The sequence below is a fragment of the Chiloscyllium plagiosum genome, chromosome 33, assembly GCF_004010195.1.
Source record: "Chiloscyllium plagiosum isolate BGI_BamShark_2017 chromosome 33, ASM401019v2, whole genome shotgun sequence".
Lineage (NCBI taxonomy): Eukaryota > Metazoa > Chordata > Chondrichthyes > Orectolobiformes > Hemiscylliidae > Chiloscyllium > Chiloscyllium plagiosum.
Genome location: NC_057742.1, coordinates 36,825,140 through 36,839,143, shown reverse-complemented (window position 1 = coordinate 36,839,143; position 14,004 = coordinate 36,825,140). Strand labels below are relative to the sequence as shown.

The 14,004-nt window shown below is 41.6% G+C and overlaps 1 protein-coding gene across 5 annotated transcripts in view; it reads right to left on the bottom strand.

Moving 5' to 3' along the window:
- tlk2 (tousled-like kinase 2) overlaps nt 1-14,004 on the bottom strand; it is a 206,659-nt gene that overhangs the window by 56,310 nt on the left and 136,345 nt on the right. For all 5 annotated transcript variants that reach the window (XM_043675313.1, XM_043675314.1, XM_043675317.1 and 2 more), the window contains 2 exons: nt 3,556-3,637; nt 1,459-1,550 (listed from right to left, as the gene is read on the bottom strand). In XM_043675313.1, the coding sequence (XP_043531248.1) occupies nt 1,459-1,550; nt 3,556-3,637 (174 nt within the window). The remainder of the gene's footprint in view (nt 1-1,458; nt 1,551-3,555; nt 3,638-14,004) is intronic.

Below are 14,004 nucleotides of genomic sequence, written 5' to 3'. Positions count from 1 at the left end.
ATGAAAGGTTGCAACACATAAATCACAACTGAACAGTTGCAGGCCAAGACTGGATTGAATTTCTTATGATATATTCCATATATTGTAGTACAGTTACAAGCCACCAGTTGATTACTAATTCTGCTTCTGTCTCATCATATATATTCACATATATTACATAGGCACATATAAACATACATTGAATTGACAGCCTAAATTTCTTTCTAGTCAGTACAATATACCCTAATAATCGTTTATACGTTAACACCACTTGGGTTGTGTGCAAAAAACAAGAACAAAAGGCCTTTCAGAATAGAGGTAAGTGATTATATCAAAAAGCAATTTTGGCTATAGTTGACTCAATGCTGCAACTGATTGCAATACATTTTGAGAAATTCCACAATAGTAATAAACCAAGCTTCTTTTTTTAAAGGAGTAGTCATGCAATTAGCTTAAATGCTTCATTTAAAAAAAAACTTAATTGTCACATGGGGTCAAATAAGAGTTGACTGTGCAGTAAGTTGACCGTATTAACTAGGCAGTAAGTGAGAGGAGTTCTGTCAAAGCTGTAAGATCTCTCATTTTTAGTGGGACATAGAGTTCTGTAATTCTTTTCCCCACTTTCTGTGGTTCAGAAATGGCATTCTTGATTCAGAGGTCAAATCGTGTAGGTTCAGAAACCCCAGAAACCTGCGCATATTAATCAAGATGATATTCCAACACAGTGATAAGGTACTGCTGTTCTGTTCTTTCAGAGGTGTCACTAAACTGAGGCCCAGTCTGCATGCTCAAGTACATGCCAAAGATCCATGATACTATTTTGAAAGACAGAAGTGAAGTTTGCTTGTGTTTTGATCAATATGTGACGTTCAAAAATAAGTCACAAATACAGCTCTGAAGGACAGACATACTGAACTCAAAAATATAATCTGTTTCTCACTCTACAGACACTACCAAACCTTTCAACTTCAGTTTCTCCAGCACTTTCTGTCCCTATTTCAGATTTCCAGCATATGTAGTAGTTTGCTTTTGTTACAAGTACATGTGTATGGGACTCTTTTGGGTGCAAATTTACTGCTGTGTTTAGAAGAATGACTCACTTCAAAAAAGTACTTCAATGGCTGTACAGTGCTTTGAGACATCCAGATGATGTGAGCAGCGCTAATACAGCTACTCAGCATGGCATATTCAACATCAGAGCAAGGACAGACCAAAATCTCTGAAAGAAGGGTCACTCAACCCAAAATGTTCACTTTGATTTCTCTCCAAATTTGCTCCCAGACCTGCTGAGCTTTTCCAGCCATTTGCATTTTTGCTTAAAATCTCTGCGAGCATCACCAAGCAAAGCTGTCCAAGAAGCTCCAATATTGTGACTCTTGGCTAAATGGTAGGAGGAAAAACGCTGCTGTAAATATTTGCTCAAGTACAGAGAAATTAAGAATTCAGATGCACAACTGTGCAGAACTCTTTCTTACTTACTTGTGGTAATTTTCTTTCTTTTCCTCCCGCCAGGTTTTATTTAACTGGTGAATTTTTACTGCTACGTATCTCTGCTCTTGTAGATCAAATGCCTATTCAAAAGATTCAAAATGGAGTAATTTTATTTTAAAATTGGGTCAACCTTCTGAACAAATGTTATTACCAATAAACAGCAGCAAGTATTTTTTACGCTGCAGAAGATCCAATTCCAAATTTTCACTATGACCAAAGCATGTTTGTGTGTAGTGACTGCTTTGTATAACTTCTCAGTGGACGTAAAACAGAAATTTGAGTCAGTTGAACCACTTTGAACTCCCAGAATACAAATTCCACCAAATTCCCTTTACTGTATTCAATTGTTCCTGAGACAAGTCAGTATCTTGGCTTCAAATATCCTTATTGGGAATCTGTTCAAACTGTTATCACTGTGTAAAGATATCTATCCTGGCACCCATCTTAAACACACTTCATGCAAACCTGACCTACGTTTTTTCCTTTCCATTGTCCCAGTACATCTGGTAGCGTCTTCAATTTCCCTACATCATAACAAATTTCTGCAAGGGCCCCTTGCAAACAGTCCACAGCATGACCTCAAACATACAGACACTATAGTTCAGGAAATAGTGTGTGTGGACGTACTTGTGAGAGTGGAGATGCCGTGTCATATTCTATAGGGAGCTCTGATGTAGCACAACATTTGCTACATGTAGCTAGATGGGTTCCATATGGACAAAGTATGCAACTGATTTCTCATTCTCATTGCTTGCTGCTGCTTTATAAAAATCATTGGAACAATATGATGTGAAACAATGGCAAAGATTAACATTTTGTTTCTGCCATAGACTGATTATTAAAATAACATTCCAAAAATATAACAATTGTAAGCACAGCAATGTACATTTTTACACCACTGGTTTGCATGTAGACTTTTGGTGACAATACAGTGGTACATTTTTCAGGTACCCTGATACATCTCGTAACAGACTGGTTCACACCTACATCACTTTCACTCTCAATTCACTATTGGGAGAACTGGCTCAGTAATGTTTCTTAGCATAAACCATGGTATCATTTCTTGTCACAGACTCGACATGATTGGTAAAAATATTCATCTCAATTTATTAGGGAGAGGAAATGCAGTACTAATTGTCACCAGAGACCCAGGCTGATGCTCTGAGGTCAGCTGTTTACATGCCACCATAGAAGATGGTGAAACTTGAATCAGTGAAAATCTGGAAATAAAAAACCTGGCCTCATAGTGACTGTGTAGCTAGTGTCAATTGTTGTAAAAACCCATCTGGTTCACTAGTGTTCCTTAGGGAAGGAAATCTGCCATTGTTATCTGGTTTGGCCTTCATGTGACTCCAGACTCATGTTTGACTCCGAACTGCCCTCTGAACCTAGCAAGTAGCAATTAGTGATTGTCCAGCCAGTGATGCCTCCATCGCATGAACTAATTTAAACAAACGTTCTCTGCACTTGAAGCAAAAATCACATTTATGAGAAGAATGGGCAATTCAGCCTATTTCTGTTGCAAATCTTGCTCCTATTCTTCTAATAAACCCTTCCCTAAGGATACCATGTAAAGATTACAAACTGTATTGCTTGCGGTAGTTACGAGCACATCATCATGCAGAGCATGCTGTGCCCTCATCCAATTATGGTGGTGAAATGGTTAAATCAGGAAATGCAATTTTACGGATAAAATATCAGAATTCAAATCCAGTTCAGATAAAGGTACGGAAATCTCCTCTCTGTGGTTTGGAAGAATCTTAATGAAATTAGTTTGTCTAATCTCAAAATATTCTGCATTGGAGATGAACCTAACCAGAAACTGCCTCTCCCGTGACACATTCACTTAAGAGTGATACAGCGTGCATCATGTAGTGCTTCAAATGGAAAGGGTTTCGTTCTCGACTGACAACCCATGACTGAAGGGGAAAGGTTTAAAAGATTTGAAAGAAATCCATGAGGGGAAATTGTATATTTTGTTATTCCCTTCTGTTCCTTATTGTAAGAACATATTGGATAAAAGATCAGCACAACATGAAAGGCCAAAGGGAGGGTACTCTGCTGTACTGTTCTATTTTAGCATACCTTGTATACTTCACTGAAGCCTCCTCGTCCCAACAGGTGCAGTAGCAAATACCTGTCATTTAACGTTGGATGATCTTTAAATCTGAAACAAGATGTTCATAGAACCAGATGAGTCAACAGAATAACCATCATCTATACCACAATGTTTGTATAACTGTTTATAAGAAGTTTAGATTACATTAATGGTGAATGTGACGCCCTTATTCAAGGAGGGCTGCAAAAATAAACCTGGGAACTATAGACCTGTAAGCCTAAAATCTTGGTAGGTAAGTTACTTGAGAAGATTCTGGGAGATAAGATGGACATGCATTTAGAAAGACTGGATTTGATTCGGAGTAGTCAGCATGGCTTTATGAGTTTTTTATTTTTTTTAGAATTTTTTGATGAAGTGACCAGGAAGGTTGATTAGGGCAGGACAGTAGACGTAGTCTATATGGATTCCAATAAGGCCTTTGATAACGTTCTACATGGTATGCTGCTCTGGAAGGTTAGATCACATGGAATCCCGGGGGAGCTGACAAATTGGATATACAATTGATGGCAGGAAGTAGAGGGTAATAGTGGAAGGACGCTTGTCGGACTGTAGGCCTGTGACTTGCAGACTGCCTCAGGGGTCGGTGTTGAGCCCATTACTGTTTGTTAACCATATCAATGATTTGGATGAGAATGTCCAAGAAATGATTAGTAAGTTTGCAGATGACATTAAAATAGGCAGTATCGTGGACAGTGAGTAAGGTTAACGGATATTGCAGCAGAACCTTGATCAGCTGGGGAAGTAGGCTCAGAAATGGCAAATGGGTTTTAATATAGATAAGCATGAGGTATTGCATTTTGGAAAGTCAAGTCAACGTAGGAGTTCCATGGTGAAGGGTAGGGCCTTAAAGAGTGCAATGCAACAGAGGGATCTTGGAGTTCAGTTGCACGGTTCTCTGAAAGTAGAGTCACGGTAGACAGGGCAGTGAAGAAGGCTTTTGACACACTGGCCTTCATCAGTCAGGGCATTAAGTGTGGAAGTTGGGAAGTTATGTTGCAGTTGTACAGGACATTGGTGAGGCCATACTTGGAGTATTGTGTTCAGTTTTGGTCACCTTGCTGTAGGAAGAATGTTATTAAACTGGAAAGAGTGCAGAAGAAGTGTACAAGGAGATTGCCTGGACTTAATGGCCTTAGTTATAGGGAGAGGTTGGACAAGCTCGGACTTTAGAGTGTAGGAGACTGAAGGAGGATCTTATAGAAGTGTATAAAATCATGGATAGGGTGAATGTACTCAATCCTTTTCTCAGGATTGGGGAATCGAGGACTAGAAGGCATTCGTTTAAGGTTAGAGGGAAAAGAATAAAAGGGAGCGCGAAGGGCAACGTCTTTTTGACACAGAGGGTGGTACGCATATGGAATGAGCTGCCAGCGGAAGTGGTTGAGGTGAGTATATTCACAAATAGTCCAACGAATACAACAAAAGGGACTGAGTGAAAGCTAGGTAATTTGTCAGAGGAAAAACAAAGATTAGTCAGAAACCCTGAATGACAATGCTACATGATGAAATTGCAGACAGCTGAAAATCCAATGGTTTGCCTGACATCTCAGGAGAGTGGGGGGCATAACACCCAAAAAATAAACACAAAAGAATGACTTACTCATATTAAGAACAATATCCATAAACAAGTCAATGAAGTCACATTACTACCTGGCAGGCATGTCTTCTGTTGAAGTAATGCAAGTACACCACCTACAGGACTTCATGAGCATTGGCTCTATATCGAGCATACTAGAATTACAAGCTGCGCAAAACCCTGGTTAGATCATATCTGGAATTCTGAGACTAGTTCTGGGCATCACACCACAGGAAGGATCCAATGGTTTTGAGAAGAATGTAGCAGAAATTTAATAGAATGACTGCAAGGGTTAAATCCTGTGAGAAGGAATTACACAAAGCAGGGATGTGTTCTCGAATGTAGAATATTAAGGGAAATTTAATTGAACATTCCAAGAGATAGGGCAGAGAAAGAAAAAACTATTTTCACTGGCTACGGAGCCAAGGAAAAGGGGACATTTTCTTAAAAACTAGAGCCAGCCCATCAAAGAGTGAAATTAGGAATTTCTACACAGATATAGGACAGTAGAAGTTAAGAACTGTCTTCCACAAACAGCAGTTGATACTGGATCAATTGTTTATTTTCAAGTTGAATTAATAGAGTCATAGAGTCACAGCGATGTACAGCATGGAAACAGACCCTTTGGTCCAACCCATCCATGCCGAACTGATTTCCCAACCCAATCTAGTCCCACCTGCCAGCACCCGGCATATATCCCTCCAAACCCTTCCTATTCATATACCCATCCAAATGCCTTTTAAATGCTGCAATTGTACCAGCCTCCACCACTTCCTCTGGCAGCTCATTCCAGACACGTACCACTCTCGGTGTGAAAAAGTTGCCTCTTAGGTCTCTTTTATATCTTTCCCCTCTCACCCTAAACCTATGCCCTCTAGTTCTGGACTCCCCGACCCCAGGCAAATGACTTTGTCTATTTATCCTATCCATGCCCCTCATAATTTTACAAACCTCTATCAGGTCACCCCTCATCCTTCGACTCTCCAGGGGAAAAAAAGCCCCAGCCTGTTTAGCCTCTCCCTATAGCTCAAATTCTCCAACCCTGGCAACATGCTTGCAAATCTTTTCTGAACCCTTTCAAGTTTCACAACATCTTTCTGATAGGAAGGAGACCAGAATTGCACGCAATGTTCCAACAGTGGTCTAACCAATGTCCTGTACAGCCGCAACATGACTTCCCACCTCCTGTACTCCATATTCTGACAGATAAAAGAAAGCATACCAAACGCCTTCTTCACTATCCAATCTACCTGCGACTCCACTTTCAAGGAGTTATGAACCTGCACACCAAGGTCTCTTTGTTCAGCAACACTCCCTAGGACCTTACCATTAAGTGTATAAGTCCTGCTAAGATTTGCTTTACCAAAATGCAGCACCTCGCATTTATCTGTATTAAACTCCATCTGCCATTTCTCAGCCCATTGGCCCATCTGGTGAATGCATGGCTAAGGAGCTGGTGTAAGGGAGAAGGATTCACATTTTTGGATCATTGGAATCTCTTTTGGGGTAGAAGTGACCTGTACAAGAAGGATGGATTGCACCTAAATTGGAAGGGTGTTGTAATCTGAGGTAACCCTCTTCGCTGTCCACTGCACCTCCAATTTTGGTGTCATCTGGAAAATTACTAACTGTACTTCTTATGTTCACATGCAAATCATTTATGTAAATGACAAAAAGTAGAGAACCCAGCACTGATTCTTGTGGCAATCCAATGGTCACAGGCCTCCAGTCCGAAAAACAACCCTCCACCACCACCACCCTCTTGTACCTTCGAGCCAGATCTGCATCCAAATGGCCAGTTCTCCCTGTATTCCATGAGATCTAACCAGCAGCGAAAAATCAGAATGGTGGGTCGCTTCCCTGGTGCCAGGATCAATGATGTCTCAGAGAGGGTGCAGAAAGTTCTCAAGGGGGAGAGGAGCCAGCAAGAGGTCATTCACACATTGGAACCAATGACATAGGAAGGGAAATAATATTTGGATTACTCCTGGTGCTACGAGCTAGTGAGGGCAGGAATAGGAGGATAGAGCAGATGAATGCATGGCTAAGGAGCTGGTGTAAGGGAGAAGGATTCACATTTTTGGATCATTGGAATCTCTTTTGGGGTAGAAGTGACCTGTACAAGAAGGATGGATTGCACCTAAATTGGAAGGGAACTAATATATTGGCAGGGAAATTTGCTAGAGCTGCTCGGGAGGATTTAAACTAGTAAGGTGGGGGGAGTGGGACCCAGGGAGATAGTGAGGAAAGAGATCGATCGGAGACGGGTACAGCTGAGAACAGAAGTGAGTCAAACAGCCAGGGCAGGCAGAGACAAGGTAGGACTAATAAATTAAACTGCATTTATTTCAATGGAAGGGGCCTCACAGGGAAGGCAGCTGTACTCAAGGCAAGGTTAGGGACATGGGACTAGGATATCATAGCAATTACAGAAACATGGCTCAGGGATGGGCTAGATTGGCAGCTTAATGTTCCAGGATACAAATGCTACAGGAAGGATAGAAAGGGAGGCAAGAAAGGGAGGCAAGAGAGGAGGGGGAGTGGCGTTTTTGATAAGGGATAGCATTACAGCTGTGCTGAAGGAGGATATTCCTGGAAATACATCCAGGGAAATTATTTGGGTGGAACTGTGAAATAAGAAAGGGATGATCACCTTATTGGAATTGCATTATAGATCCCCTAATAGCCAGAGGGAAATTGCGAAACAAACTTGTAAGGAGATCTCAGCTATCTGTAAGAATAATGGGGTGGTTATGGTGGGGGTTCTTAACTTTCCAAACATAGATTGGGACTGTCCAAATTGTGATGGGAGCGAATGTGACTGCTCATACCGACTTTGAGACTTCGGGGTCGGGTAGCCCGGTCGGACTGCCATAGCATTAAGGGTTAGATGGAGAGGAATTTGTTAAGTGTGTACAAGAAAATTTTCTGATTCAGTATGTCGATGTACCTACTCGAGATGGTGCAAAACTTGATCTACTCTTGGTAAATAAGGCAGGGCAGGTGACTGAGGTGTTAGTGGGGGAGCACTTTGGGGCCAGCGACCAAAATTCTATTAGATTTAAAATAGTGATGGAAAAGGATAGATCTAAAAGTTGAAGTTCTAAATTGGAGAAAGGCCAGTTTTGACGGTATTAGGCAAGAACTTTCGAAAGCTGATTGGGGGCAGATGTTCGCAGGTAAAGGAACAGCTGGAAAATGGAAAGCCTTCAGAAATGAGATAACGAGAATGCTGAGAAAGTATATTCCTGTCAGGGTAAAAGGAAAGGCTGGTAGGTATAGGGAATGCTGGATGACTAAAGAAATTGAGGGTTTGGTTAAGAAAAAGAAGGAAGCATATGTCAGGTATAGACAGGATAGATCAAGTGAATCCTTAGAAGGGTACAAAGGCAGTAGGAGTATACTTAAGAGGGAAATCAGTACGGCAAAGAGTGGACATGAGATAACTTTGGCAAATAGAATTAAGGAGAATCCAAAGGGTTTTTACAAATACATTAAGGACAAAAGGGTAACTAGGGAGACAATAGGGCTCAAAGATCAAAAAGGCAGTCTTTGTGCGGAGCTGCAGAAAATGGGGGAGATGCTAAACGAGTATTTTGCATCTACTGTGGAAAAGGATATGGAAGATATAGAAGTAGGGAAATAGATGGTGACAACTTGCAAAATGTCCATATTACAGAGGAGGAAGTGCTGGGTGTCTTGAAATGCATAAAGGTGGATTAATCCCCAGGACCTGATCAGGTGTACCCTAGAACTCTGTGGGAAGTTGGAGAAGTGATTGCTGGGCCTCTTGCTGAGATATTTGTATCATCAATAGTCACAGGTGAGGTGCTGGAAGACTGGAGGTTGGCTAACGTGGGTGTCACTGTTTAAGAAGGGTGGTAAGGACAAGCCAGGGAACTATCGACCGGTGAGCCTGACGTAGGATTGATGAGGGCAGAGCAATAGATATGATCTATATGGACTTCAGTAAGGTGTTCGACAAGGTTCCCCATGGGAGACTGGTTAGCAAGGTTAGATCTCACGGAATACAGGGTGAACTAGCCATTTGGATACAGAACTGGCTCAAAGGTAGAAGACAGAGAGTGGTGGTGGAGGGTTGTTTTTCAGACTGGTTAACAAAATATAAAATTCATCAAATGGATATGGGACAAAGGCAGGCATCTGGAATTGAGCTACAGATCAGTCACCTCACCTGATGATAGAACAGGTTTGATTGCAGTAAACTGTCCACCGTGTTCCTGTTGAGCTCTGGCTCCATAGATTGGAAATGCCACTATTTTATAGCTGACCACATTACATAACCTCACTCTTGTAATATTACCGCCTAGAAACACAGCACCAGTACATTACCTTCAAACTCCATTCCAAATCATAACATTAATCCCCACTTGCTCATTAGCAATCTTAGAATGGCTGCAATACGGGCACTCATTATTTGGCCTGTTATGTCCACATTGGATTTCTGCAGGAACAACTCAGCTACTGTTACACCCACATCTTTTCCTCAAAGCCTCTTCATATCATGCCTCTTTAGGTAATTATGCAATTCCTTTCTGATAGTTATGATTGAATCTACCACCACAACATGCTCAAGCATTAGATTCCAGATCATAACGACATGCTCCATCTTAATACTTCTGCCATTCACCTTAGTTCATAAGATATAGGAGCAAAATTAGGCCATTTGGCCCAGTGAGTTTGTGCTGCTATTTGATCATGGATATGATCCTCACCCCCATTTTCCTGCCTTCTCTCCATTTCCCTTCAACCCATCATCAATTAAAAATCTGTCTAACACGTCCTTAAAATTACTCACTGTCCCAGCATTCACCACACTTTGGGGGTAGCAAATTCCACAGATTCACAACCCTTTGGGAGTTGTAGTTTCTCCTCAACTCTATTTCAAATTTGCTACCCTTTATCCTCAGGCCATGACCTCTCATCCTAATATAGAAGAAAGAACATAGAACAGTACAGCACAGTTAAGGCTCTTCGGCCCTTGATGTTGTGCCAACGTTTTATCCTACTCGAAGATCAAACTAACCTACATACTCTTCATTTTACTATCATCCATGGGCCTATCCAAGAGTTGCTTAAAATGTCCCTAATGTATCTGGCTCTACTACCACCACTGGCAGTGCATTCCATGCACTCACCACTCTGTGTAAAGAACTGACCTCTGACATCTCCCCTAAACCTTCCTCCAATCACCTTAAAATTATGCCCCCTTGTGATAGCCATTTCTGCCCTGGGAAGACATCTCTGACTAATCACTCTATTTAGGCCTCTCATCATCTTGTACACCTCTATCAAGTCCCTTCTCATACTTCTTCACTCCAATGAAAGAAGCCTTAGCTCCCTCAACCCTTCTTCATAAGACATGCCCTCGTAAGAAGGAGCATCCACAAGAGGAAGCATCAGCTCCACATCTACTTTATCCCCACCTTTTATCACCTTGAATATCTCAATTTGATCTTCCCTCATTCTTCTAAATAAATAAGAGTATAGACCTAAACTGTTTAATCTCTCTTCATACGACAAACCCTTCAGCTTTGGGATCAATCTAGTGAACCTCCTCTGAACTGCCTCCAAGGCCACTACATCTTTCCTCACATAAGGGGAGCAAAACTGTGCAGAATACTCCAGGTGCAGACTCACTAATGCCTTGTATAGTTGCAACAATACTTCCTTATTTTTATATTCTATTCCTTTAGCTATAAAAGCCAACATTCCATTCATTATTATCTCCTGTACCTGCATGCTAGTTTTCTGTGACTCATGAACAAGCACACCTAGACCCCTCTGTACCAGAGCACCCCAAAGTCTCTCCCCATTGAGATAATAGGTCACCTTCCCATTTTTCGACCCAAATGCATGACCTCACACTTAAACACGTTAAACTCCATCTACCACATTTTGGACCCACTCTCCTAACCTACCTACATCCATCTGTAAGGTTCTCATTGTAATTTATCGGCCTGCCTATTTTTTGTGTCATCCGCAAATCTGGCTATAGTGCTTTCTATACCTGTATCCAAGTTGTTAATGCAGTTTGTAAATAGATGGGGTCCAAGGAATGAACCCTGTGGCACATCTTGCCATCCAGACGAAACCCATTTATCCTGTAACCTCTTACCTTTAAAAGAGAAGATTTCTCAACTTATCTTCAACCTACATATCTCTCTCCCACATCCATATAACTGTTTCTGACATCTTTTATGCACCAACATATTCACACCCTTTCTAAACAGCAGTACCCAGAATTGAACACAATACACTGGCTGAGGTTAAACAAATTGTTTTTTTCTTAAATAGAAAATTCTTGTAACTGCATTGCCTCCAGTTACAAAGCCTGCAATCCTATATGTCTTCTTTATTACTTTGTCAACCTGCCCTGCCACATTAAAAGGTTTGTGTACACAGAAACATTTGTGCATATATACGAAGCCTGTTATGTGCCACTTGATCTACCTCATTCCCAAGAATTAGATCCTGCAAAGCCTCTTTGGGTTAGAAAGATGTGGACACAAAATTTTCTCCCGAACACACTTGAGAAACTTTATCATACACAAACAACTGCAGATGCTGGAGATCTGAAACAACACAGAAGTTGCTGGAGAAACTTTGTAGGACTGGCATGTATCTGCAGAAAGAAAATAGAGTTAATGTTTCAAGTTTAATGGTCAATGGACTGGTAACATTAACTGTTTTCTCTCCATAGATGCTGCTAGACCTCCTGAGTTTCTTCAACAATCTCTATTTTTGTTTGAGAAACTCTTCCTCCTATTTACTGTTTATGCCATCATTATCCCAGTCTGTAATAAGATAATTACACTATTAAATTCCTTGCAAATTTATTCCTCTATATCTTTTCTGTCAGTTAATGGCCTACACAATATACTATGTCCGTTGCTCAATGCGGTCTCCTCCACATCGGGGAGACAGATGCAAACTCACGGAGCGGTTCAGAGAGCATCTCTGGGACGCATGCACCAAACAACCCCACTGCCCTGTGACAAACCACTTCAACTCCCCTCAAGGACATGTAAGTCCTGGGCCTCCTCCACTGCCAAATCAAAGACACCTGCCTACTGAAAGAAGAACACCTTCGAGACGCTACAATCACACGGCATCAACATCGACCAGTTTCAAAATCTCCCCACTGCCCACCTCATCCCAGATCCAACCTTCTAACTTGGCACCGCCCTTTTGACTGACCTACCTGTCTATCTTCCTTCCCACTTATCTGCTCCATCCTACCCACCAATCTTTCACAATTACCTCCCATCTGCATCCACCTATTGCCTTCCCACCTACCTTTCCCTCCAGCCCCATCCCCACCTCCCCCCAATTTATCTCTCAGCCCTCTTCGCCGTCCAGGTTTCTGATGAAGGTCTTATGCCCGAAGCATTGACTCTCCTGCTTCTTGATTGCTGCCTGATCTGCTGTGCTTTTCCAGCACCATACTTTTTGAACCTGACTCTCCAGCATCTGCAGTCCACACTTTGTCCTACACAATATATCTAGCAGTGTAATGGTACCACTATTGGTTTCTTAGCTCTAACCCAATTGATTCTGTCCATGAACCGTCCAGAACATGAGGAGGTGGTGACATATGGGAACGTCACCCAACTAATAATCTAGAACCCAGCCGATAATTCTGGGCACAGGTTAGAATTTCATTAAGCTCAAACTCATTTTTGCAGACAGAATATAAGTGTTCTGCAAGCAATCACCCAGTCTGCATTTCCTCTCCCGACTGTACAGAAACCAGAGTGTGAGCAGCAAATGCAGTTGACCAGACCGAGTGAAGTGCAGGCAAATTGCTACTTCACATTGGGCAAATATGAACCGAGCTTCCGGATGCTTGCCACTTCAACACATCACTGTGTTCCCTGGCCAACATCTCTGTTTAGGCTTGTTGCAATGTGCAGCAAAGCTCAGTGCAAGTTGGAAGAACAGCATCTCATTTTCCATTTGGGGATCCTGCAGTCTTCGGAACGTAATATCGAATTCAATAATTTTAGGGCCTGAGCACCCTCTCTCATGTCCTTTCCCAAACTCCTTCAAAATAGTCCTTGTCATCACATTCACAAACAACCCACTGTCAGCTATTAATGATCCCCATTAGCAACTATTGATTTTCCCAGGTTGCCCATTACCTATTCCTTTGTCTACACGACTGCTCTCTCTCTCAGGGCTCCATCTCCACCTATCAGTTACTTCTTCACCACCCCACCTCCATCCCAACTTTTTCCTACCTACAATCAGTTCAGAAAGAGTCACCAGACCCAAAACATTAACTCTACTTTCTCTTCACAGATGCTGCCATATCTGCTGAGTTTCTGCAGAATGAGAGGACATGGAATGACACATAATGTACAGCAAATAGCAGGCATAGATTGGTAACAGAGACTTAGATCAAAGGAGGGCAGGATTGGGCACTAAATATCCTGGGATGTCAAGCTATTCAGGAAAGAGAAGGAAGGAAGGAAAGGGGAGGGAAGAGCACATCGTTTAAGCATATATTACATGGCTGAAGTGAGAGAATTTTGTTTACTGGCTCACAATGTATGGTTAGGTCAGCATTTATTGCCCATAAATCATGTGTGCCCAGAGGTACATGTAGGTCAGACCCGGTATGGTTGATTTTTCCTTCCCTAAAGGACATTAGTGAATCAGACAGGGTCTTTTTTATTTCAAAAACAACAACTGACACTGTTTAATGGTTACTTTTAGTCCAGCTTTTTAATACAGTTCTTATTGAATTCAAATATCAAACAAAAAACCATGGTGGGATTCAAAGAACAAGAACAAAGAAAATTACAGCACAGGA